The sequence below is a fragment of the Leucoraja erinacea genome, chromosome 1 (assembly GCF_028641065.1).
Source record: "Leucoraja erinacea ecotype New England chromosome 1, Leri_hhj_1, whole genome shotgun sequence".
Lineage (NCBI taxonomy): Eukaryota > Metazoa > Chordata > Chondrichthyes > Rajiformes > Rajidae > Leucoraja > Leucoraja erinaceus.
In genome coordinates, this window is record NC_073377.1 from 144,620,497 (window position 1) to 144,647,930 (window position 27,434).

Here is a 27,434-nt window from a genome sequence, read left to right on the forward strand (position 1 = left end):
TTATCTTCTTCAGTGTTGGGAAACTTAAGTTTCCTACCATATTGGAATATCCTGTTAGCACATCCTCAATAAAGGATTCCAAACCACACGGAAACCCATTTATTTTTCAGTTGGCTCTTTCAGAATCCTAGAATGTAGATCGCAAGCTCTGCATGTTGGTATCGGAATAATTCTGAATCAAAGTGACTGAAATACTGGTTAGAGAACTTTTCAATATTGTGTGATTTATTATGAATATGTGTTCTGCTTATAATATCAATAGAAAATGCATTATCTTTCATCTTTATAACTCAAATCAAATATCAAACCAGGCAAATCAATACCCATTGTTTAGAACATCAGCATTTAAAGCAGTTAACTATCTTAAGGCTTACCTTTTGGTCCATTTTTCCCTTCAATTGTCAATTTATCCGTTGAGCAAGGGCACTGTCCATCACATTTGACTGAGATCTGCTTCCCCGAAACACATGCTTGATATTCCAGTTTGCACTATGAGGAAATAAAGGGATGAAACTGAAGAATTATTCAGTCAGAGACAAATTGTTCACCAAAATACTTGACTGCATACCTTTTCGACTGGATTGGAATTATTATAGAAGCTAATGAAACATAGAAACATAGAAACATAGAAATTAGGTGCAGGAGTAGGCCATTCGGCCCTTCGAGCCTGCACCGCCATTCAATATGATCATGGCTGATCATCCAACTCAGTATCCCATACCTGCCTTCTCTCCATACCCCCTGATCCCCTTAGCCACAAGGGCCACATCTAACTCCCTCTTAAATATAGCCAATGAAGTGGCCTCGACTACCCTCTGTGGCAGAGAGTTCCAGAGATTCACCACTCTCTGCGTGAAAAAAGTTCTTCTCATCTCGGTTTTAAAGGATTTCCCCTTTATCCTTAAGCTGTGACCCCTTGTCCTGGACTTCCCTAACATCTGGAACAATCTTCCTGCATCTAGCCTGTCCAACCCCTTAAGAATTTTGTAAGTTTCTATAAGATCCCCTCTCAATCTTCTAAATTCTAGAGAGTATAAACCAAGTCTATCCAGTCTTTCTTCATAAGACAGTCCTGACATCCCAGGAATCAGTCTTGTGAACCGTCTCTGCACTCCCTCTATGGCAATAATGTCCTTCCTCAGATTTGGAGACCAAAACTGTACGCAATACTCCAGGTGTGGTCTCACCAAGACCCTGTACAACTGCAGTAGAACCTCTCTGCTCCTATACTCAAATCCTTTTGCAATGAAAGCTAACATACCATTCGCTTAAATGAGTCCATAATGAAACAGACTGTATAGTATCAGTGCCAAGACACTGTACCTAATTACAAATATGCTTATGGTACAAGGAACTGCAGGTGCCGGTTTACAAACAAAAAGATACAAAGTGCTGGAGTGACTCAAGTGTGTCAGGCCGCATCTCTGGTGAACATGGACAGGTGTCCATTTGATCCGGCTTACCTCACTTAGAAATACAAGAATAATGTATACATTATTTCTTAATCTATATTACTAAAACTAAGATATTGACCACTTTCTGACTTTCTGTTTTGTGATTTCTGTAACAACGTGCCACGTATGGCCATCATTTTTGGCCACCTCGCTCAGAGTCCCCCTCCGCCGGACTGTACTGGAGGATTTTTCCGCTCGATGAAAAATCATCGAGGGGAAAAATGTTTTGAATAATGTCGCCATTCTCCCTGTTGCCCCTGCTGGCGGCAGAGGCAGGGACTATGAAACCCGGAAGTGTTGTGCCTCACTTAGTCTCTGCGAGACGGAGGAAGCGAGAGGGTCACGGCTCTCCGAGCTGCGAATAACACTGAACGCTCGACGGTGAGTCCCCTCGATGTGGTTGTAAAGTGTTTGCAAAATTGTTTCTCTTGGCTTTAAAAAATTTTTTTTCAGAAAATGTATTGGCTGTAAAGTGTTTGCAAATTTGTTTGTCTTGGCTTATAAAGAAATGTTTTCTGAAAATGTACTGGTTGTAAAGTGTTTGCAAATTTGTTTGTCTTGGAATGGTTGCAACAGTTTTCGTATGGATAAAGCGTGAATAAACATTTTATTAGATCAGGACTGTGTTTAATTGCAAAATTGGCGATCATTCCGTGACTTCTGATGGCGGCGATGACGTCATTTCCGGTTAGTGGCAAGATGGCGCTTAGTATTGGTTGTGTGATTGTGTAAGTGAGTGTGTGTCTGTGTGTGTGTGTGTGTGTGTGTGTGTGTGTTCAGAAAATGTATTGGTTGTAAAGTGTTTGCAAAAATGTTTGGCATGGCTTTTAAAATGCTTGTAACAGTTTTTGGATGGATAAAGTGTGATTAATATGTTATTAGATCAGGACTGTGTTTAATAGCAAAATTGGCGCTCGTTCAGTGACTTCCACTTAGTGGCTAGATGGCACCGATGACGTCATTTCTGGTTAGCAGCAAGATGGCGCTGAGTGCGTAATTTCCGGTTAGCAGCAAGATGGCGCTGAGTGCATCATTTCCGGTTCGTGGCAAGATGGCGCTAACTGCAGAAGGCACAGAGTGAAGACTGTTGAATAATTCAAGAGAACTTACTGCTCTGTGTATGGTGAGTGTGTTTGTTGGACGTTATTTAAAGGATGTTTTTGCTTCAGCAGCAGCCTCTACAGGAGGTTTTAGAGGTTTTAAACATTTGAATCAATCGCATGTTTACCACGTTCTGAAGTTACTTGGCATTTTAGTATTGGTTGTGTGTGTGTGAGTGTGTGCGGCTGTGTGCGTGTGAGTGTGTGTGAGTGAGTCTGTGTGTGTGTGTGTGAGTGTGTGTGAGAGTGAGTCTATGTGTGAATGAGTCTGTGTGTGAGTGAGTCTGTGTGTGAGTGAGTGTGTGTGTGTGAGAGTCTGTTTGTGAGTGAGTCAGTGTGTGTGAGTCTGTTTGTGTGCGTGTGTATGCCTGTGTGTGTCTGAGTTTGTGGGAGTGATTCTGTGTGTGTGTCTGTGTGTGTGAGTCAGTGTTAGTGTGTGTGTGAGTGAGTCTGTGTGTGTGAGTGAGTCTGTGTGTGTGAGTAAGTGTGTGTGTGAGAGTGAGTCTTTGTGTGTGAGTGAGTCTGTGTGTGTGTGTGTGTGAGTGAGTCTGTGTGTGTGAGTGTGTGTGTGGCTGTGTGTGTGAGTGTGTGTGTGTGTGAGAGTGTGTCTGTGTGTGTCTGTGTGTGTGTCTGTATTGTGTGTGTGTCTGTATTTGTGTGTGTGTGTGTGTGTGTGTGTCTATGTCTGTATGTGTGAGTGTGTATGTGTGTCTGTGTGAGTGAGTGAGTGAGTGTGTGTGTGAGTGTCTGTGTGAGTGTGTGTGTGAGTGAGAGTATGTGTTTGTGAGTGTGTGTGTGTATAGGGGGGTTGCCTATACACACACACATGGGTCAAAGGGTTTGACGCACGGAGCCGCTCAATCCATCTGGAGGACATCGCATCTTCCGGTATATGTTGTTAATATACGAAACGTGTACTTTGCCACCTGATAAGAAACGGCAAAATGGTGAATATTTGCGCTGTAAATAATTGTGGAAGTCGGGTTAACCGTGTGAGACATCTATCCTACTTCAGAATTCCAAAAGTGGAGTGAAATTAAGGTAAGGAGAAGCAAGAGCTGACGGGACAACAACAGCTAAAATGCTTGGCAAATATTGGCTGTGCAGATATTGAGATTGAAAACATTGGGAATTATTGCGTTTGCTCACTGCATTTCATCAACAGTAAGGCATTATTCTTGAAGGCTGTGAGCAAATGCGATAATTCCCAATATTTTCAATCTCGATATCTGCACGGCCAATATTTGCCAAACACTTTGGCTGTTATTGTCCCTTCAGTTCTCGCTTCTATCTACCGTCATTTCTCCTCACTTTTGTAATTCTAAAGTAGGATAAATGTCTCTCATGCTTATCCCGATTTCCATATTTATTTACAGCGCAAAAATTGACCATTTCGGCGGGTTTTAACAGGCCCGCTACACTGGAAACAATGGTAAGTGCTTACCTGCAGTTGGCGTAGCGTAGCAACAATACGGGTCATGGGTCATGACCCGACTGCTGTGCAACCTCCCTATATGTGTGTGTGTGTGAGTGTGTGTGAGTATGTTAGAAAGTCTGTGTAAGTGTGAGTGTGTCTGTGTGTATGAGTCTGTGTATGTGTCTGTGTGTGTGTGAGTCTGTGTGTGTGAGTTTGTGTGTGTATGAGTCTGTGACTGTGTATATGTCTGTGTGTGTGAGTGTGTCTGTGTGTGTGAGTCTGTGTGTGTGTGAGTCTGTGTGTGTGTGTATGTGTCTGTGTCTATGTGTGTGTCTGTGTGTCTGTGTGTGTGTGTGAGTGTGTGTGTGTGTGTGTCTAAGAGTCTGTGTGTATGTATGTCTGAGTGTGTGTGTGTGCGTGTGTGTGTGTGTGAGTCTGTGACTGTGTATATGTCTGTGTGTGTGTGAATCTGTGTGTGTGTGTGTGTATGTGTGTCTGTGTCTATGTGTGTGTCTGTGTGAGTCTGTGTCTGTGTGAGTGTGAGTGTGTGAGTGTGTGTCTGTGTGAGTGTGTGTCTGTGTGTGTGAGAGTCTGTATGTGTGTCTGTGTTTGAAGGTCTGTGTATGTGATCAACAAATAACAAATAGTACTAATAATATAGTATTTCGTAGTATTCCGATAGCCTGATGGCTGTCAGGAAGAAGCTGTTCCTCAATGTGGATGTTACAGTTTTCAGTTTACAAAAGTCGGAAGTGACTCCAGAAGTCGGGCATATGTCAGTGAGTCCGCAAGCCGTGATTCAGTCCAGAGGCCATGAGTGAGTGTGTCAGTTGGTCCAGAGACCATGAGTTAATCCCAAGGCAGTGAGTGAGTCCAGAGGCCATGAGTAGGCTGCTCACCCCCCCCCCCCCACTGACATCCCCCAGCCCAAGACACTGCCCTCCACCTGGCTATAGGATGCTCCCCCTCCTGAAGCCGCCCCCATCCCCTGCTGCAGGACACCCCCCTCCTCATCAGCCCACGAGAGCCCCCGCCTGAGGCCGTCTCCCTCCCTCGGCTGCAGGACGTTTGCCGCCCCCCACCCACCCTGACAGCCCCCGCCTCAAAAAAATGTTTTGCACAAATTCTTCAGTGTGTCCAGAGGATTGAGAATTACAACAAAACAATGGAATTCTTTAATTTGCCACAACCAAGAAATGGAAGGATGCACCTTAATGATGACAATCCAGAATTGCTGCAGGAATTGCAATACGATAAAAATGAACACCAGCCATTTGTTGAGGAGAATTGGCCTCTGCTGAATGCTGAGCAGAGAGCAGTGTATGCATTCAATTTAACAGAAGATGAAGACATTCCCCTTCAGCAAACCCAATTCACCATTCAATCAAGCTTTGCTATGACGATCCATAAAGCACAAGGACAAACAATGCAAAAGGTGTTGATCTACCTCGACAAACCAGTATTTCAGCATGGCAAACTATATGTGTCTCTTAGCCGAGGAAAGATGAAGGGAAATGTCAACGTTTTCCTGAAGGATGGAACATCGACCAAGAATGTTGTCATTAAAAGCGTGCTTCGTTGAATGATGACTTCTGAGATAAATTCTCCAATTTTCTTTATAAAAATTTGACCGCTCAATCTCTCTATATTTAAAATTGTCTCTTTTTTATCAACAGGAGGGGTGACTGAATGATCTGCCACCACACCAGCTGTGAGTGACTGCACTGCCAGCCCACCATCCCTGAGTAAGTCAACTGCCAGGCCACCAGCTGTAAGTGACTGAACTGCCAGCCCACCAGCCATGAGTGGCTGCCCTGCCAGCCCACCAGCCGTGAATAAGTGAACTGCCAGCTCACCAGCTGTAAGTGACTGAACTGCCAGCCCACCAGCCATCAGTGACTGCACTGCCAGCCCACCAGCCATGAGTAAGTGAACTGCCAGCCCACCAGCCTTGACTCACTGAACTGCTAGCACAGTAATCCATTCAGTCCACCCTCTCCCCTTCTCTCTCACAAAGTCTATCACCTGTTTTCGGCAGAATTTCTGGCAGTTTCTCAGCTGCAGGTCTGAGTGACTGTACTGCCATGCCTCAGTGACTGAGCTGCCAGCCCAATAATCCATTTCTATGTCCATACTAGCCCTCTGGAAACCAGTCCCTTCGGTCCACAACACCCATACTTGCGCAACAGAAAGCCTCCCCCCCCCCCCCCACTGGCCAGCAATATTGGAATAGGTGGAGAGGTGGAATAATGCGTTGGGTGACCAGCCCTCCCGTGTGATACTGGGACCCAACGGGTCCCACTTAGTCTAGTATTTTATAAATGTCATTCAGGGCTCTTATAAAGCCCTAGCTAACAGCCCAACCAAATGATCTGGTCACAATTTGAAGTGGATTCTATTTGTATGAGATAATGTTAGGTGACTGAACTGAAAGCTGGACTTATAACTGGCTGCCAACATGACTTTTCATAAAATTATAGTCATAAGGCCAAAAGGAAAAGGAGCAGAATTAGGCCATTTGGCCCATCAAGTCTACTCCGCCATTTAATCATGGCTAATCTATCTATCCCTCCTAACCCCATTCTCCTGCCTTCCCCCATATCCTCTGACACCCGTACTAATCAAGAATATATCTATATCTGCCTGAAAAATATCACGCCTTGGCCTCTACAGCCTTCTGTGGCAAAGCGTTCCACAGATTCACCACCCTCTGACCAAAGAACTGACTATTACTTTACAAAGTCAAGATTTCCTTCTCTACGTGAAGTAATTTCCTGACAATAATACTCAACTATCTTTTACTAACTTTTCCAAGCTTATTTCCTTTGTCTTTGTTACATTGTTCTTTTCTATTTTGATGTCATCTAAAAAAACCCATCAGATTCTTTCTTATATGTTTTTACTTCAGATCAAAAATCTTTCCCTCCCATCAAAGAACAAAAGTATACAATTCTATTCATCAGCCTGCAGTTCCACTGGAGAATTCATTAGTCCCATTCTTTTTTTTTTCTTTTTCCATAGCTCTGCAATTTTTCCTTTTCAATTTCCTTTTCCGTATTTCTGTAATCTCCAGCTGTTCACCAGTCGAGGTACTGCCTTCTTCTAATCACGGTACTTAAGTACTTTAGTCAATCACAGGTGACTTTGGTTCAATTGTCTCTCCAAAATGTCTTTCAAAACCCCTTTAACCTGTGTCCTTGATTAAGCTTTTGATCTGTGCTTTTACCTCCTTCTGTAGCACGGTGTCAAATTTAGTTTCAGTGCTCTCTTGTGAAATATGGCCAGGCATTTTGTTATTTTAAAGGCATTCAGTTAAGTACAAATTGTTGTAGGTAATGAAAGTTACAAGTTATCTGCTTTCTCAACTTCATTTAGTCTGTCTATTGTAAACGATCTGGTTAAAAATGTTTATCTCCCACCTGCGTCTCTCTTCATAATCCTAAATCATTGTCCTCCAGTAAATATTTAAGAAGGAACTGCAGGTGCTGGCAAATCAACGGTAGACAAAAATGCTGGAGAAACTCAGCAGGTGAGGGAGCATCTATTGAGCAAAGGAAATAGGCAACGTTTCGGGTCGAGACCCTGCTTCAGACCGAAGTGAGGGTGGGCAAGGGGGGGGGGGGGGAGAAGAAAGGAAGAGGCGGAGACAGTGGTCTGAGGGGGAGCTGAAAAGGAGAGGAGAAAGCAGGGACTACCCGAAATAAGAGAATTCAATGTTCATACCGCTGGGGTGTCAGCTACTCTACTTCGGTGAGACCAAGTGCAGGCTTGGCGATCTCTTCGCCCAACACCTCTGCTCAGTTCGCAATAACCAACTTGATCTCCCGGTGGCTCAGCACTTTAACTCCCCCTCCCATTCCAAATCCGACCTTTGTGTCCTGGGCCTCCTCCATGGCCAGAATAAGGCCCACCATAAATTTGAGGAGCAACACCTCGTATTTTGCTTGGGCAGTTTACACCCCAGCGGTATGAACATTGACTTCTCTAATTTCAGGTAGTCCCTGCTTTCTCCCCCCCTTTCTCAGCTTTCCCTTACTCTCTTATCCCTTCTTGAACTTTCCATTCCATTAACTTGGGTTTCTTTTCCTGTATTCTCTTCCCCTGAGATACAGAGATAAGAAAGGGTGTGTGAAAACAAGACATCAAAAGAGATGGTGATCAAGGAAAATGTAGAATAGATCATTTCACTATTTATCATTTTCACTATTGTTGGTTGGCAAGCCGTGATCTGTCCTTCAACCTTTCTGTCCCTCTCCCCTTTAAGATGCTCTTCCTTAAAATGTTGCTCTTATGTGCCCTTGTGTTAATTTTTTGTTTGAAGCCTATTCATTCGAATACTGTTGGACAATTTAATAACATTGAAATGACATTGTTTGAAGCTTATCCATTTGAATACTGTTAAGCCATTTTAATAACATTAGGGAGCACGGTGGCACAGTGGTAGAGGTGCTAGCTTACTGAGGCTCTCTGTATGTAGTTTGTACGTTTTCCCCGTGATCGCGTGGGTTTTCTCCGAGATTTTCGGTTTCCTCCCACACTCCAAAGACATACAGATTTGTAGGTAAATTGGCTTGGTATGAATGTAAATATAGCCTAGTGTGTGTAGGATAGTGCTAGTGTGCAGGGCTTGCTGGTCGCTGCGTTCCCGGAGGGCAAACGTGCTGCTGTACTACTTTCACACAGTAGCATGTTCAAATACAGTGCATGAATACAGTGTTCGTGCCCATACTTTTAAGGTTAAAGATGAAACTATGTACAAACTGTGGAATTCCTTCTTGGCCTGTAGCCGCAAGACAGCTTCACTTATAAAGACCAGCAAATTTTAGGAGTGAACTCTGAATACTAGAAACTGACACAAGTTTGCATTGTCAGGATAAAAAAAAATTGAGGTCTTGGTTGGATTGCTCTTTGTCAGAGACATCCCCCTCGACCTTACCACCATTGGTGGCCCTACCAGGAGCACAGCTCCAGACAGCAACGCTCTCAGGATCACAGGTCCACACAAGCATCTCCACCACGACAAGGTGACAATCCTATCCCATTGAATGGCACATCCTATAGAAAATAACCCTGGTGGGATATGAATCAACTGATGTGCTTCAATAATGCATTTACAGAAGTCTGTTCAGCTGACCAATGTGTGGATAATACAACTACTTGCAATGCTTTGCTTTAACTTGTGATAATATGGGCTCTTGTCAATCTAAACAATCAAATTACTTGTATGCCAGATAAATGACTGAAAATATGTTCTACCATGAATGACAATCTTGGGGAAAAAAATAATTCACGTGCTGTAAACATGGCTTATGTGCTTGGTTACGGTCTTGTCCATATTCAAGGAGCTTCTTAGCCATTAACTACACAGTGCTCTATCATTCTGCAACTGATGAAACCATAATCTGCTTAATTAATTTGATATTCTACTATAAATAAGTCTGTGAAAATAACAGTCACAATAGTTGAGAAACTATTTCTAACATATTCATGTTCAAGTCCGTAATGTTCCTTCATATAGTTCTTGATATTAATCTTACAATGTTGCAATTCACTGCATAATCCACTAATTCAATTGAAATGTTACACAGTAATTACTGCCTGATAGATTAATGTGGAATCTGAACATGATCAGACATATCAAACCTCTAATGAAAACAACTGCTTTAATGTTGAATGATAATAATCAAAATTAATTTGAAATGATACAACACTTGAGTGAATGCTAAAATGTTTCATGTCCATCTCAATTTGTCATGTTTGGCCATAACCAGTTCTCTTTTCATATTGAATTGAAAGCCAAGTGCAGAATTTTACACAACAATACAATGGCAAGCTTTTAAAAACATGTAATTCGCAACACTTAAAGATGAAACTATATTTTAGCTTGTGGGCTCATTGTTGAATCATGACCCCCCATTAGGATCAAATGGACAAATAATTCAATAACAGCTCGCAATGTTCGGTGGTACAATTCAAGCTTTGGAAACTAGAGAATATTGGTTCAAGGATTATTCCCAGAATACTCTAGGTTTACAACTCAGTTAAACATTGAGAAAATGTTTGTAGTTTGAGTTATTGCTTGTCATATGGTGAACTAAATCCTTCTGCCTACTGCCAGACTAAAGAGGGGTCTCGACCCGAAACATCATCCATTACTTCTCTCCAGAGATGCTGCCTGGCCCGCAGAGTTGCTCCAGCATTTATATATAGTATATAAAGCAGTTAATGATACAATATGTTCCAATGTATTTTACACATAAAATTTACACTGCATTTCGTTGTCTCTGTACTGTACACTGACAATGACAATTAAAGTTGAATCTGAATCTGAATCTGAATCTGAATCTAAAAGTAGCAATGGAGCCAAAAAAGGCAGCAAGGACCACAAAGTGAAAGAGGATGTGGAGAGATGGGGCAGAGAGCAAAGTCCTTTAGGTCCAGTTGAATGAAGGCACTATGACAATGGTGTTGTTAAAAGAAAGCATTACACAAAATAAGTTTGAGTACCCATTTATGTGCAGCAGCAACATAAACCATGGATCTATCATTTTTTTGTTCTAATCACAAAGAATATTTTCTTATTCAATGAATCATGCATTTCATGAATTCATGATATCCTAATAGACTATCAATATGTACTGTCACTGTTGTACTGTAGATAACAACAGGGGTCAATGTTGCCTTAAAGAACAATGTTCCAAAAGACCAGTTGATCTGTTCTCATATCTCTGTTTGGGAAGAAATCCTGGCACAGCACCAAAAGAAATCCCGGCATGACGCCTTCTGGAGGTCCGCTGAGAAGCCGAGGCCGAAGACTCACGGGTCGGAGCCTCGCGGGCCGGAGGTGGAGCCTCGTGAATCAACGAAGTCTGCGGAGCCCGCGGCAGGTGCCTAGGCCATGGAGGCATCCGGATAGGACCCGGCAGCGTTAGTGGAGAGGTTGGTGGTTGGTGCGGCGGTCGATGATGGCGCCAACCGACAGACGAGGATGGACCACGTGGAAGTGAGGACTTTGCTGAGAGAATGGAGCAGCTGGGCTTGTACACTCTGCAGTTTAGAAGGATGAGAGGATATCTCATTGAAACATGTAAGATTGTTAAGGGTTTGGACACGCTAAAGGCAGGAAACATGTTCCTGATGATGGGGTAGTCCAGAACCAGGGGCCACAGTTTAAGAATAAGGGGTAAGCCATTTAGAACGGAGATGAGGAAACACTTTTTCTCACAAAGGGTGGTGAGTTTGTGGAATTCTCTGCCTCAGAGGGCGGTGGAGACAGGTTCTCTGGATGCTTTCAAGAGGGAGCTAGATAGGGCTGTTAAAGATAGTGGAGTCAGGGGATATGGGGAGAAGGCGGGAACGGGGTACTGATTGGGGATGATCAACCATGATCATATTGAATGGCGGTGCTGGCTCGATGGGCAACCATGAGGGGGGGGGGGGGGGGGGGAGAGGGGGGGGTAGAACAAACGGGGACCTACCGCAGATATTGTGGATACTTAGTAACTTTGTCAGTGCCCTTATGTGGCGACTATTTGCATACCTTGGGCATGCAAGCAAAGAAATTCACTATCATTTGCCTCCTGTGACAAAAAGTATTCATTCATTCATTCATTCAAAAGAACACCACTGCTGACTTTTAAAATTAATGGCATGGGATTGTATGTCAGATAGGACAAGCTGCACCATTATCAGCTTAAACATCCACATTTTGTTTCTCCAAAACACTTTCCTTCTTAATCTTAACAAAAGTATATCAAGTAATGACCTTAAGTATATCAGATGGGAATCCATTCGGCTGGGATTTCAATAAATATTACTGTTCACTATCCATTCAATGTACAAACAGGAGGGTGAGTGAGCATCATACTGTACAAACGTTTTGTGCAAAAAGCACAACACATCAAATTGCATTTAAAAATTCATCAGCAGCATCACTGAGATGGTGGCAGAGAGAGATGAAGGAGAAAGTTGTCGGCTGTGAATTGTCCGTGAACTCACCTCCTGGGTCCTTGGAAAGCACCCTTAAAATTGGCGATCGGCTCGCGAAGCGGGGCTTGACAGCCTTGGCGCAGGGAAGCAGAGGGACGGCTGTTCGAGGCGACAGATGGCACAGTTGCAGTGGTCATGGGTTATGGTGTTGGCAGAGACGGCTGCAGAATCTACACAGCAGCAAGGTGAGCACAGAGTGCAGACTGCGTCTAATGCACAATGTGGCAATGCAAGGAGCCAAAACCATGCCGATGGGTCAAGCCGAACCCTATTACACTGATCAAGTGTCGCCAGGACACCAGACCATAAAGTGAGAGTATAAGAAATCTCATATTTCCAAGGTTGAAATTGACGTGTACTGCATGATGTTCCAGAAGAGGATCTACCCGATTCATCATCAGGTGGGTCCGCGAGTGGTAGCCTCGCCAGCAACGTGCTCGTCCTTTCGACTTTTTTTGTTTTTTTAGTATGTCTAAATGTATTTTTTAGTGTGTGTGGAGGGGGGGGGGGGATGTTGGGGGAGGTGATAGGGGGAAACCGTTTTCAGTCACTTACCTCGATGGAGATGCGACTTTTCTCTGTGTCACATCTCCAAACCCCTAACAACTGGCCTAACAACTGGTTTGGTGCGACCTTTCTCGGAGACCGGCCCAGAGCTTCAGTGGCAGGCACGACGCGGATTTTAACATTTCGCAGCAGGGCGATCCCTTGCCGGTGAGGTAGACTGACTCCCATTCCCCCTTCCCCCGTCCCCCCCCCTTTGTACATCCCAAATCCTAGACTTCACACTCGTCACTTTAAGTTCATGTTTCATATATCTTGTGTTTTATGACTGCTGGCAGATCAATTACCCTCCTGGGATAAATAAAGTTCTATTGTATCGTATTGTTCAACAATTACCATTAGCTAATGGTACAAATCCAGCAAAAGCATGAACTCTACATAATCTATTACGAAGAAAGTGATTATTTAATGGACCTGATGTCCTACTGCTGTGGACCATGAAACTGACAAATATCTCTACAGAACCTAGTGCACTACCAATTGATGTAGATTTTAACAAGGTAAGGAATTCTGGTTGCAAATATGGAAATCTGGATCATCGTCTGTAGATTTCAATGTTTCTAACATGAAGTTACCACAGGACCTATCTAGCATTCCAAATGTTCAAGAAGGAACTGCAGATGCTGGAAAAATCTGCAGTTTCTTTTTGAACATTTTATCTACTCCACAGTGATATCTCCTCAAGGTGTGCCTACTTTGAAGAAGTTCTCCTCCTCTCTCCAAAATCTTCGCTCCATTGATGCTGCCGCACCTGCTGAGCTTCTCCAGCATTTTTGTCTAACATTCCAAATGGTCCGTTCCCTCCACAATTTCCAAGTCCACTCGTCGGTCTTCACCGAAATTGGGACTCTTTTCTCAGCAATGGCATTCCGTTTCTCTCTATCCATTCCACACCCAAGTCGCACTAGCTTCTCGTTTTCACCCGACAAACAGCTAACAATGGCCTGTTTCCTTATCATCGTTACTTTTTTGCACATCTTTCATTCATTGTTCACATCATTCACATCACCGTCTATACCTCTCATCTCCCTTATCCCTAACCTGCCTGAAGAAGGGTCTCAACCTGAAATGCCACCTATTGCCACCAGCACAGAAATCATTGGTTGCCCTCTCCCGTCCCTGATGGATATTTACACCTCCTGCTGCCTTAGCAGGGCAAAGAATATCATTAAGGACAGCTCCCATCCTGCGTTTGGACTGTTCGACCTGCTGTCCTCTGGAAGGCGCTATAGGTGCATTAAATCTAGGACAAATAGACTCAGGAATAGTTGTTTTCCGAAAGTCATAACTACTCTTAATTCACACATGCACTGACTTCACAGCCCAACACCCGGACTTCCATCTATTATATCCACGTACTGAAATTTGGAACTGTAATGTGTATTGTTACTGTCATTTTTAACATTTTTTAAAAATATTTTTAATATTTAATATAATCTTTAAACATTTGCCTAAGAATACTGCCTATTCATCCTTCACCATTTTGCCTTTATAGATATGTATATAGTGCCACAGAATTGTGCACCTATCCCTCCCCCTCTACCTTTTGTTTTTGTTTTCTGTTTCTTGTTTTTTGTACTAAATTATATGTATGCACTGAGTACGAGCTGCTTTTAATCTCATTGCACATGTATAGTGACCATAAATGGCATATCTATCTATTCCTTCTTTCCAGAGATGCTCCCTGTTCCGCTGAGTTACTCCAGCTTTTTTGTGTCTGACTTCCTTTAAAATACAGGAGACTTGTCCTTTTTCTTCCCCTCTTCTGATTGTCTAGGAACCCAATGCTACCTCCAAGTGAAGGAGCAATTTTCCAATTGAGCACACTGCATTCAGTGTTTACGATGTTGTCTTATGTGTTTCCAGTATTCTCATACAGCGAGCAAAACACAAAGTGCTGGAGTAACTCACCAGGCCATGCCGCATCTGCAGAGGGAATGGATAGGTGACGTTTTGCATTGGTATCCTTCTTCAGACTGAACAAGGGTCCTGACCGAAAACATCACCTATCCATTCCCTTCAGCACTTTGCCATTTGCTCAAAATTCCAGTATCTGCAGTTCTATATGTTCTCATATTATGAATCCCTGATTAACTCCATGGCTGTAACTCCCTGGTAAACACATCCCTTCCCACCCTAACCACACCACCCCAGGTACTTTCCCCTGCAACTGCAGGAAATGAAAATGCCTGTCTCTGTACCTCCTCCTTCGACTGTGCAGGGACCCTGACCATACTTTCATGTGAGGCAGAGGTTCACGCACCTCCTCCAGCCTCATCTACTGTATCCGCTGTTCCAGGTGTGGACTCCTAATATGTCGGTGAGACAAAGCATAGACTGGGCCATCGTTTTGCTGAACACCTTCGCTCAGTCCGCCTGGACCTACCTGATCTCCCAGTTGCTAAACACTTGAACTCCCCGTCCCTTTTCCCACACTGACCTTTCTGTCCTGGGTTTCCTCCGTTGTCAGAGTGAGAACAACATCTCATATTTTGTTTGCTTATAACCCAGCAGAATGAATATTGATTTTTCTAATTTCCCCACCTCTGTTGTCCCTCCCCTACGTCATAGCACTAGTTTCACTGTCGTCCAGCTGAGTTTCACTGTCTGTATTACTCATTATCTCCTTCCCCACAGCAAGCAATGGACCATTGTGGGCTCCACCTTTCCTTGATCATTGTAGCTTGCTTTGATCTGTCTTTTTGCGTATCTTTCATTAATTTTATTTCTAGGTACCTTTACATCTCGCTCGGTTCCTTCTCCCCTGACTATCAGTCTGAAGTAGGGTCTTGACCCCAAACGTCACTTTTTCTTTTTTTCCAGAGATACTGCCTGACCCTTTGAGTTGCTCCAGCCTTTTGTGTTTATCTTTTATGAATCAACTTGACTGGAGGTTGGTTTCAGTGATGGTGCAGATGTCAGGAGGATGGCAGTAATGGATCATGTTGACATTTCTTTAGCACTGACATGCTGGGCCCCCACATCATTGCATCAATTTGTATAGTTCGAGAACATATTTGAAACCAAGCTCCATTGTAGCAGTTATGCCCTCAAAGTGTTTACATCTTAAACATTTCAATCAGGAATCGTCTAGTGAAAATAAACCTGTTAAAAATGTCAGTGGTATGTTTGGATTATTTTCAGTGATTGGAAATCATCTCACATTAAAAATGAATCCTTTTTGTAATAAATGCAGTTTCTGCAGAATTAATAAAACTTGAGTAGGTTACTAATATTTTTTCTTGAAAGGGGAGAAATAAATGAATGATTATATTATATTACACTGTTCCATTCCATTGGTACAAATGGAATGGAAATCATTTTTTAGAGAAACCCGAACTGTAAACTCAACATAGGAAAAATGGTGTAACTTAAGCCCCATTCGCAACCAACTTTCAGATGAAGCCCAAAATGGAAACGTAACCTTCCAATGTGCAAGATATCAATAAACTTGATCTTTAACCGGCACTTACAAACTGTATCATTTTGCGGCAAGTGCGAGGGAGATTCTTCAATTTCAATGAAAAATAAAACAGAAGGGAAATAGGCACGAACTATAAGTTGTATGATCTGTGGGATTTTTTCTTCTGGGTTTTCTGTTGTGTAAATGCATTGAGGCTCCAGACTTTGAGCAGTGGTTTCTTGTAGCATGGTACACGCACTAAGTGAAACTCTGCCCTGAACCTTGGTCCTGACAAACCTGAGTTCTGCTACAATCTGGGCGATTGTAGAGTGCGTGGATTTAAGGACTTTCGTTGAGCAGGCTGTGGCTATTTACTGAATGCCTGATGCTTGGGACTTTGTAATTCCTAAATAACAGGTCCTAAAACAAATCCCCGATTAGCTCATTGTAAGCGTTTGTTAAACACAGCTTCACCAGCTCCAACTCATTTCCTGGTCAAGCCATCCTAATATACTGAATGCAACCGTTTAATGGTTTATATCCTGTCGAGCAGGTTCCCTTCTACAAAAACTGTTTGTACCTGTGAAAATAAAATATGATTTCAAAAGATGTTCTTATTTCAAAAGTGAACTTGCACTAAGTTTAATTAGTTGGAAGTCGAAAGGAACTTTCTCTCCGCTTTCAATTTGGTTATGCTAGTGAATGGGTGGAGGAAATAACAGTAATGATCCATACAATTCATGGCCTTGTCATTGAGGCTGCATTTCAGAAAAGTCACACTTATTCATTATGTGTGTACTACCACTTCTTAGATAGTCCCTTGGGATAGACACAAACTGCTGGAGTAACTCAGCGGGACAGGCAGCATCTCTGGAGAGAAGGAATGGGTGACCTTTCTTCAGACTGATGTCAGGGGGGAGGGAGATACAGAGATAACAAAGTGTAAGGTGCCAAACCAGTACCAAGGGGGTGGAGATCATGGAAAATGTAGAATAGATCATTGTTAGCTGGGAGAAGGTAACAACAAAGCAAACAGGGATAAAGTGTAGTTGGAGACAGTCAGACTGGTCGGAGAAACTGGGAAGGGATAGAGAGAGAAGGAAAACAAAGGTGACGAAGTTAGAAGTCAATATTCATACCCCTGGGGTTTAAGCTGCCTAAGTGAAATATGAGGTGCTGTTCCTCGATTTGCACTGGCCTCACTCTGACAATGGAGGAGGACCAGGACAGAAAGGTCAGTGTGGGAATGGGAGGGGAGTTAAAAAATTTGTCCCTTGGAATCCTTTCTGGTTTTGTGCATTTTGAGGTGACTGATAAGGCCAATGTAGGAACCACAGATTCTGCACAAATGGGGAAGGAGGTGGCTGATAGTGCAGATAGCTTGTGAGGTAGTGTGCTCCCACTGCCATTTACTAAGGGCTTTTACACACTTTCCATGTCTCTCAATGGGGAGAAGGCTGGGGAGTGTGGCTAGGAGGGTGAGATAGATCACCCATGATTGGATGGCGGAGTAGACTTGATGGGCCAAATGGCCTCATTTTACTCCTATCACTTATGACATGGCCTCATATTACCAATTATACTGTCTTTCTGAGCTCAAAGATCACAGGACATAAGAGTTGAAATGATTGACAAAATCCAGGAGGATGTGATAAATGACTATTTTATATCAAATGGGTATTTATGATCCAGATAAACTACCTGAAGGTGTGTGAATACAGATTCAATTTGGCAATTAATACAGAACTGAATGAATATTAGGAGGTAAATATATCGCAAGGCTCCTGAGAAAGCAAATGGAGAGCAATGGACTGAATTTATCTATAAAGGACCAGCAGAGGGAAATATTTCCTCTGTGCTGTAATATTCAATGAATTTAATTGTCCTATTTCTCTAATACAATAGATACCACACAGACTCCTAAATCTCAAAATTGGTGAAACTCAACAGGTCAGGCAGCACCTATGTACGCAAAGGGATATTCAACGTTTCAGATCAAGACTCTGCACCAGGGCATGGATTACAGCAGATGCAGTGATTTGTGTATCACTAGGGGGCTCATTTTAATAATGCTCACCACATGTTAGGACGATCTGAGGGTGGGGGAGGGAGGTGCAGGAGAGGGTTGTTAGAATGGTTCCAGTGTTGAGAGATATCATTTACGAGGTTAGTTCCGCAGAGCTTGTTTTTTTCTCCTTGGAGCAAATAAGGTTGAGAGAAGATTTGACGAGTCAGGGTCTTCATGGTTTTAGAGTGAATGTTGTTCCGATTAGCAAATGGTTTAAGTACTAAGAGAGACACTAAATGTAGGATTAACCCATTGGGTCTCGACACGAAATGTCACCCATTCCTTCTCTCCAGTGATGCTGCATGAGTTACACTAGCATTTTGTGTCTATCTTCGGTTTAAACCAGCATCTGCAGTTGAAAAAAAAAGATTAAACAATTGCAAATTGGATGTAGGGCAAAAAAACTAATAGCCTGCAGCAGCTACAGAATGGAATTCATTGCCTGTAAGAATGGTGAATACTGAATCAATCAGGAATTTTCAATGGACTTACATAGATAGACAATAGGTGCAGGGGTAGGCCATTCGTCCTTTGAGCCAGCACCGCCATTCAATGTAATCATGGCTGATCATCCACAATCAGTACCCCGTTCCAGCCTTATCCCCATATCCCTTGATTCTGCTAGCCCTAAGTGCTCCATCTAACTCTCTTTTGAATGCATCCAGTGAATCGGCCTCCACTGCCTTCTGAGGCAAAGAATTTGACAAATTCACAACTCTCTGTGTGAAAACGTTTTTCCTCAGTTCTAAATGACCTACCCCTTATTCTTAAATTGTGACCCCTGGTTCTGGAATCCCCTAAGATCGGGAACATGTTTCCTGCATCTAGCATGTCCAATCCCTTAATAATTTTATATGTTTCTATAAGATCCCCTCTCATCCTTCTAAATTCCAATGAATATAAGCCCAGTCGCTCCATTCTTTCATCATATGATTGTCCTGCCATCCCAGGAATTAACCTTGTGAACCTACGCTGCACTCCCCAAAATAGCAAGAATATCCTTCCTCAAATTAGGAGAACAAAACTGCACACAATACTCCAGGTATGGTCTCACCAGGGCCCTGCACAACTGAAGAGGGACCTCTTTGCTCCTATACTCAACTACTCTCTTTATGAATGGCAATAAGACGTTAGCTTTCTTCAATGCCTGTTGTACCTGCCTGCTTACTTTCAGCGACTGATGTACTAGGACACCCGGGTCTCATTGTACTTCCCCTTTTCCTAACCTGACACCATTCAGATAATAAACTGCCTTCCCGTTCTTGCCTCCAAAGTGGATAACCTCACATTTATCCACATTATACTGCATCTGCCATGCAAAGTCGAGATACACCACATCCAGTGGCTCTCCCTTGTCATTTTACTTGTTACATCCTCAAAAAGTTCCAGAAGATTAGTCAAGCATGATTTCTTCCCCTTCGTAAATCCATGCTGACTTGGACCGATCCTGTTACTGCTATCCAAATGCATCTTTACATCTTTAATAGTCGACTCTAGCATCTTCCCCACCACTGGTGTCAGTCTAACTGGTCTATAATTCCATGCTTTCTCTCTCCCTCCTTTCTTGAAAAGTGGGATAACATTAGCTACCCTCCAATCCACGGGAACTGATCCTGAATCTATAGAACATTTGAATATGATCACCAATGCATCCACAATTTCTAGAGCCACGTCCTTAAACACCCTGGGATGAAGACCATAAGGCCCTGGGGATTTATCAGCCTTCTGTCCCATCAGTCTACCCAACACCATTTCCTGCCTAATGTGGATTTCCTTCAGTTCCACCGTCACAATTGGGCACGTGCTTGACAGGAAATAATTATTGGTTGTACGAATAGTGGAGGATTAGGACTGAATAAATGATTTAGAAAGGAAAAAGAATAAATGGAGGATGCTGCAATATTTCTGGTAAGTAAATGGTAACAGGGCATATGCAAATGATTATTAATTAATAATGTGCTTATGAAAGGGAAATTACGTTCAACACATCCGTTAAGAGTTTTTTTAAAGTTGTAAGAAGCAGAAATTATGTGGTTCATAGTGTATCTCAGAAGGCCTGCCACAAGGTGGAAGCAAGGAACTGCAGATGCCAATTTACCAAAAAAGATGGATAGGTGATGTTTTTGTTCGGGACCTTTCTACAATAGGGTATTATTAAGAGATAATTAAGCAAAATAAAGCAAAATCACAGCGCACAATACTTGTGTAGTTATATACAGGCATGGATTCATCATTGGTTAATGAACAAAAAAAGGGATTGATGTCATTTTCAAGTTGAAAATTTGTGACCCAAGAAGCACAACAGCATTGGTACTAAGGTTCATCTCTTCACAATCTATATTAACGATTTAGATAAATCTTATGGAGGTGTATAAAATCATGAGAGGAATAAAGCGGGTAATGCACAGAACCACTTGGGTCGAGGACCAAAGGACATAAGTTCAAGGTGAAAGGGAAAAGATTCAACAGGAATCTGAGGGATAACTTTTTCACACAAAGGGTGGTGGGTGTATGGAACAAGCTGCCAGAGGAGGTCGTTGAGGCTGGGACTATCCCAACGTTTAAGAAGAAACAGTTAGACAGGTACATGAATAGGATAGGTTTGGAGGGATATGGGCCAAACGCAGGCAGGTGGGACCTGTGTGTCTGGGACATGTTGGCTAGTGTTGTAAAGTTGGGCCGAAGGGCCTGTTTCCACACTGTATCACTCTATGATTCTAAATGGAATGTGTCCCTGCTTGCTGATGATACAGTTTGCGCTGCAATGGTTGCAGTTTGCGCTGTGAGGAAGATCCAGAAAAACCTCAGAGGGATGTAGACAACTAGAACCTGAGTGAAAAAATGTGTGGTTGTCCACGATGTAAAAATATATAAAGGCCAAGCTTATTTTAAACGATGACACTGGTATTCAGAGAGGCGCAGGTTACATTTTAATGAAACGATGCAAGTTACGATGCAGTTTCAGCAAACAAAGAGGAAGTCAAATAGAAATGATATGCAAAAGGAATTGATACAAGAGTAGAGACGTGTTGCTCTAGTTCGACAGGGCACTTTTGGGCAGTGGGCAGGTGTTATAGACCTGCACGGGAAGGTAGACGTCCCGCCCCCACGATACTCGGGCAGATGGGGCTCGTCAGCCTGGGAAGGCAGTCCATCTAGGAGATTTAAAACCTCCACTGCCTTGTGGTCATATCCAGTCATGGAAAAGGCTCCAGGAGCAAACCTCAAGAAAATCCAGTCGGAGCCCCTAAGGCAGTTTGTTGTTGTCTACAACCTCGCTCTGGCAGCTCCTGCGACGGCGCTGGTGCGAAACTGTAACGGCCCTGCTGTTCCTTTGGATCGATCAGCGACGTGGAGAGGGAGGGGACGTGCTGCATGGGCAACAGCCTGTCCTCCATATGACATCGCCCAGGCTTGCATCCGACCAGGATGCATCACCCATGTTCAGACATGACCGAGAGGGGCCTACTACTCCTACAGGGCACTGGTGTAACTGCATCTCAAATATTGTATAGATCTGATTTCTCTACCAGAGAGACTTGTAATTGAGGGAGTACACCAAACTGATTCACGCAATTATGGGTGTCCAATCAACCTATTCTATATATTCAGCAAAACAATGGAAGTTATTGTCAACAATGCTATCAAACGGCACTTGCTCTCCAAGAAACTGTTTCAGTGACAAGTGTTGCCAGAACCACTCAGCTACAGATCTGATCATGACCTTTGTTTAAAGAGCTGAATTCCAGAGATGAGATGAGAATGAGATTTATTTTTGTACCAGGGATCTTTGATGCCACACTTAGTCAAATGCTACCTTGATTACAAAGGTGTTGTTGGGGGATGGTGGTTGAGACAGATATGATCGTGCCTTTTAAGAGGCTTTTGGATAGGCACATGGTTATACAGGGAATGGAGGGATATGGATTATACGCAGACAGACAAGGGTTGGTTTTGGCGTCATGTACACCACAGACATGGGTTGAAGGACCTGTTCTACGCTCGATGTTCCATGTTCAAAAGAATTCCTCAGGGAGCTGGGTCTAAAAGTAAGGAATGTCTAAAAGGAAAGACTTTGACAAGGCATTGGGAAAGTGGAGAAGTGGAACAAGTGGTGTGGACTCCACAGGTCAAGTGCTTCCTACTGTACCATATCTTTGCTGTGAATTTGTGATCCAGATGAGGCTGTTGGGCCAAATATCTCTTGCTGCACCTGAAACATCTGCTTGCTACTTCCATAAAAGGGGGGGGGGGGGTGAGGGGGGAGGGGGGGCGAGAGTTATTTTTATTCCATCCAGTGGCCGCCTCAAAGTTTTGATCCAGAAACAGGGACAACATCATGTGACTACTACTGGCAAGAATCACAGTTGTAGATATACTAGCAATTATTTGGACCGTAAGCAAGCATACCGTATGCCTTCTCTACCACTTTATTTACTTGTGCTACTATTTTCAGGGAGTTATGAACATGGATCCTTCTGTGCATTAATACTGTTAAGGGGCATGCCATTAATTGTACATTTTTCCCTTATATTCTACCTCCCAAAGTGCAACACATCACCCTTTAGTTTTAGTGTAGAGATACAGTGCGGAAACAGGGCCTTTGGCCCATCGAGTCTCCACCGACCAGCGATCGTCGCACACTAAAACCATCCAACACACACTAGTGAAAATTTACACATACACCAAGCCAATTAACCTACAAACCTGTACGTCTTTGGAGTGTGGGAAGAAACCAAAGACCTCAGAGAAAACACACGCAGTCATGGGGAGAACATACAAATTGCATACAGACAGCACCCGTAGTCGGGATCAAACCCGGGTCTTCAGCGCAACAACTTTACCGCTGCGCCACGGTGGCTGCACTTGCTGAGGTTAATCTGTCATTTTCCGCTCATCTGCTGTTTCCCGATCTATATCCTGCTGTATACTTTGACAGCCGTCCTCACAGTCGACGAGGCAGCAGCTCTTTTGAAGGGTTTTAAGTGTTTACCATTTCAGAATAAATGTCACTTTGCAGTGGCCGATGAACCAAAACACAAGGCAACAGACAGGACTGTGTCCCCTCAAATGTAACATTGATGCACAGGGAACGAATAAATGGGTAGGTTTTGCAAGCATTCTTAAAGCTATACCTCCAACACATTGGAATTGTCAACATTGTTATTGAACATTGTCATGAACTTTGTACAATGGGCAAACAATTAAAAATAAAGATAGCTGTGAACATGTGTAGTTTCCCTTGCCACACAGATCAATACTGTCTGTACAGTGGTTTGCCAATGGAATTGGCCAACTCAATCATTCTGATAAGTCCATAGACTCATAAAATCGTACAACTCAGAACCTACCCTTCCACCCATCATGTCATAAGGTCATAAGGGATAGGAGTAGAATTAGGCCATTCAGCCCATCAAGTCTACTCCTCCATTCAATCATGGCTGACCAATCTCTCCCTCCTAACCCCACTCTCCTGCCTTCTCCACATAACCTCTGACACCTGTCAAATATCATCACATTACCTAGTACTTAGCCCATAACGTGTCCACACTTTAGTGATTAAGAGCCTGTTTCATGTTGTTGGTTGACCATCGAGTTGAATTGTGTCAGTTGTGCGTGTTTGTTGGTGAACCTGTGTGGCAGGCAAGAACAACCCTAGATGCGCACATCCGGGCCACTGAGGGCATGGGAACAATGCTGTGACAGGTGCAGATGCGAGGCCTTTTGTGTTCTCTGGCTCTGGTGGCCTGGTCCCATCTGCTGCCTTCAAAGTCGACACAGGGCCTTTTGGTCAATAGCCCTGGGCACAAGCCAGCAGTGTACACGCAGGAGTGCCAATGTGTTGGAGGCTGTCACTGACACAATCCTTGCATCACTTTCTTGGATGTCCCTGGTCTCGGTGAAGCCTGTGCAAGAACCCCGTCAAGTAGCTGGCGAGGCACATGGGATATATCCATACGGACTGTGCCCAGCGCGACTGTGCCCTCATGATCATGGCCTTGCAGGACAACCCTATCCAGAACCTTCAAGTCTATCACCTTGTCCTCCCATTTAATGCCCAGGAGTGACTGCAGATGTTTCACATGGAAACACTTGAATCTGCCACAGAAGGCAGTGGAGGCCAATTCACTCGATGTTTTCAAGAGAGAGCTAGATATAGCTCTTCGGGCTAACGGAATCAAGTGATATGGGAAGAAAGCAGGAACGGGGTACTGATTTTGGATGATCAGCCATGTTCATAGTGAATGGCGGTGCTGGCTCGAAGGGCTAAATGGCCTACCCCTGCACCTATTGTCTATGTTTAATTTGCAAGGTGTCCAAGTCTCATGGCCATATAAAAGGCTGGTGTATTACTGTTTAACTCACTATGACCTTGGTTGACAGCCTGACACTTCTTTGGTTCATTACAAGGGAGCAGAGGCGATCTTTCCTGGTCCCAGCACACCGATGCAGTTATAAAGAAAGCACATCAGCGCCTCTACTTCCTGAGAAGACTACGGAGAGTCGGTATGTCAAAGAGTACTCTCTCGAACTTCTACAGGTGCACAGTAGAGAGCATGCTGACTGGTTGCGTCATGGCTTGGCTCGGAAACTTGAGCGTCCAGGAGCGGATAAGAATGCAGAAAGCTGTAACCACTGCCCAGTCCATCATCGGCTCTCTACCATCGAAGGGATCTATCGCAGTCGCTGCCTCAAAAAGACAGCCAACATCATCCTGGCCACGCACTCATCTCTCTGCTACCATCGTGCAGTAGGTAGAGGAGCCTGAAATCTGTTACATCCAGGTTCAGGAACAGCTTCTTCCCCACAGCCATCAGGCTATTAAACTCACCAACAAACAGACTATGAACTGTAACAGCCTATTGCACTTTATCTGCTTATTTATGTGTATATTGAACTGAAATGTTCTGTATTTTTGCTTACAATATTCTGTTGTGCTGCAGCAAGCAAGGGTTTCATTATCCAATCTTGGACACATGACAATAAACTGTCTTGACTCGACTCTTGATGTCTCTTGACAAGTGACTGACTGGCCTTGCTGAATCCAGCTCCTGTTTCTATATCGAGAGATTCATCAGAAGGGATGAATCTCCCAAGGTATTTGAAGTGATCAACTGCCTTTAGCTTGGTGCCATCAATGCTGTTTTGAAAGGATGCACCACACAACCTGGAGGAGGTTGGCGTAGGACCTTGGTCTTGTTGAGACTGACGAGAAGACCCCAGTCATGAGACTTCGACAAACTTGTTAACGATGCATTTAAGATCAAACTCTGAATGTGCTATAAGGAAGGTCATCAACAGACAGTGCTCTAAGCACAGCTTCTCAAGTGTCTTGGTCTTTGACGTTGGTCTCTGGAAGTTGAAGAGCTCGTCTAACCGTCAGTATCTCAACTTTTTCAAATCACATGGGGCTTGATACAGGACACATGTAGACAATAGGTTGAACAGGACTGGATCAAGTGCACAGCCACTGGAAATGCCAAATGACACTGAAGTGTAACAGCTGGCCATAATGACACTAATGATCTGGATGAATGTCTGGATGGTGGAACTTTACGAGACTGAGCAGAGTGCTTCCTTGTGGACCACAATGAAGCCTTCATCAGATGGATGAATAGTGTAGAGGTCCATGAGCTGCTCAATGTATTTCGCCTGGTCCTGTCTCGTCATGTTGACCATGTCGACAGTGCTGACTCTGTCAATGTTTTCTTGGTAACAAAACAAAGGGCGGCACAGTGGTACAGCGGTAGAGTTGCTGCCTTATAGCACTTGCAGCGCCGGAGACCCAGGCTCAATCCTCACTCCGGGTGCTATCTCTGTGGAGTTTGTACGTTCTCCCGTGACAGTGTGGGTTTTCTCAGAGATCTTCGGTTTCCTCCCACACTCCAAAGTCATACAGGTTTGTAGGATAATTGGCTTGCTGTATATGTAAATTGTCCCTAGTGTGTGTAGGTTAGTGCTAATGTGCGGGAATCACCAGTCGATGCGGACTCAGTAGACCGAACAGCCTGTTTCCGCGCTGTATCTAAAATTAAAAAAAACTGATGAGGCAATTAAGGATTTTATTTGACCTTGTCTGGACAAGGATATTTTGTGCTCATTCCCCTAGTTTATTTTTAAGTACTCATTCTCACTTTCTGTACTCCTGTCATAAGGTCATAAGGAATGGGTGTAGAATTAGTCCATTCAGCCCATCAAGTCTATTCTGCCATTCAATCATAGCTGATCTATCTCTCCCTCCTAACCGCACATTCTCCTGCCTACTCCCCATAACCTCTGACACCTGTTTTAATAAAACATGTCAGACATTCCCCATTTCCAAGCCTCTATACCTGCCATTGTAGATCTTTTTTTTTTGTCTTCATTCAACTCTAGATATGCCTTGATATCCAAAGTTCGTTTCACCTTTATAAGCAGACATCAACTTTTGTCAAAAGAAAACAAACATTTCCTTGCGATATTGGCGATGTATTAAGCCGGATATGTAGGAACTTGTAAGATTACACCATTTAAGAGTTGAGCTGGATTATTGCTTCACAAAGAACACTGGCAAAATTGATGTTATTTGAGATGTCTTTGTAGTGGCATCAAACATCAATTCATTCCTCCGTTTCATGCTGCTTACAAATAGGGTGTCAAAAAGATCTATAAAAAGCTTTCAAGCAGCAAACATTCCAACCTAACATAGCTTCATGTTGGTGAGTGGCTAACGTCTTCTTTAAATAGTGTCCGATTCTGCACTCTAATGCTGGTTTTACTCTGACAGTTGTTACCGTGCTGTCATTTTCACATGCACTTGACCTTGGTGTAGTCTAACTTCGAGAAGAGAATGGTAGAAATTCAAGATTAGGGCAATGTTTTGAGAAAAAGAATAGCAATTCGGACTGAGCAAGAGAAGAGCAACCACAAAACGAAAAATAACAACTAAGACACTCAGATAGACACAAAATGCTGGAGTAACACAGCGGGACAGGGAGCATCTCTAGAGAGAAGGAATGGGCGACGTTTCGGGTCGAGACCCTTCTTCAGACTGAGAGTCAGGGGAGAGTGAGGCAAAGAGATATGGAAGGAAAGGTGTGAAAATACAGATCGAAGGAGAAGATGCTCAAGGAAATGTAGAATGGTTCATTGTTAATTGAGGAGGAAGTGACAACGAGGCCTACAATCTGTAATATTTAATTAGGAGGGCAGTGAAACTTATCAGAAAGCTAAGGTGGGAGAGGGACAAAGAGAGATGGAAAGCAAGGGTTATTTGAAGTTAGGGAGATCAATAGTCATACCGCTGGGGTGTAAGCTGCCCCAGCAAAATATGAGGCGCTGCTCCTCTGACAGTGGAGGAGGCCCAGGACAGACTGGTCAGTGTGGGAATGGGAAGGGAAATTGTTTAGCAACCAGCTAGGCCTAGGCGGACTGAGGGGAAGTGTTCAGCTAAACTATA

General features: G+C 43.5%; 1 protein-coding gene across 1 annotated transcript in view; it reads right to left on the minus strand.

Moving 5' to 3' along the window:
* spock3 (SPARC (osteonectin), cwcv and kazal like domains proteoglycan 3) overlaps positions 1 to 27,434 on the minus strand; it is a 435,237-nt gene that overhangs the window by 161,174 nt on the left and 246,629 nt on the right. Inside the window, exon 6 of the mRNA XM_055645071.1 lies at positions 375 to 489. Within this exon, the coding sequence (XP_055501046.1) occupies positions 375 to 489 (115 nt within the window). The remainder of the gene's footprint in view (positions 1 to 374; positions 490 to 27,434) is intronic.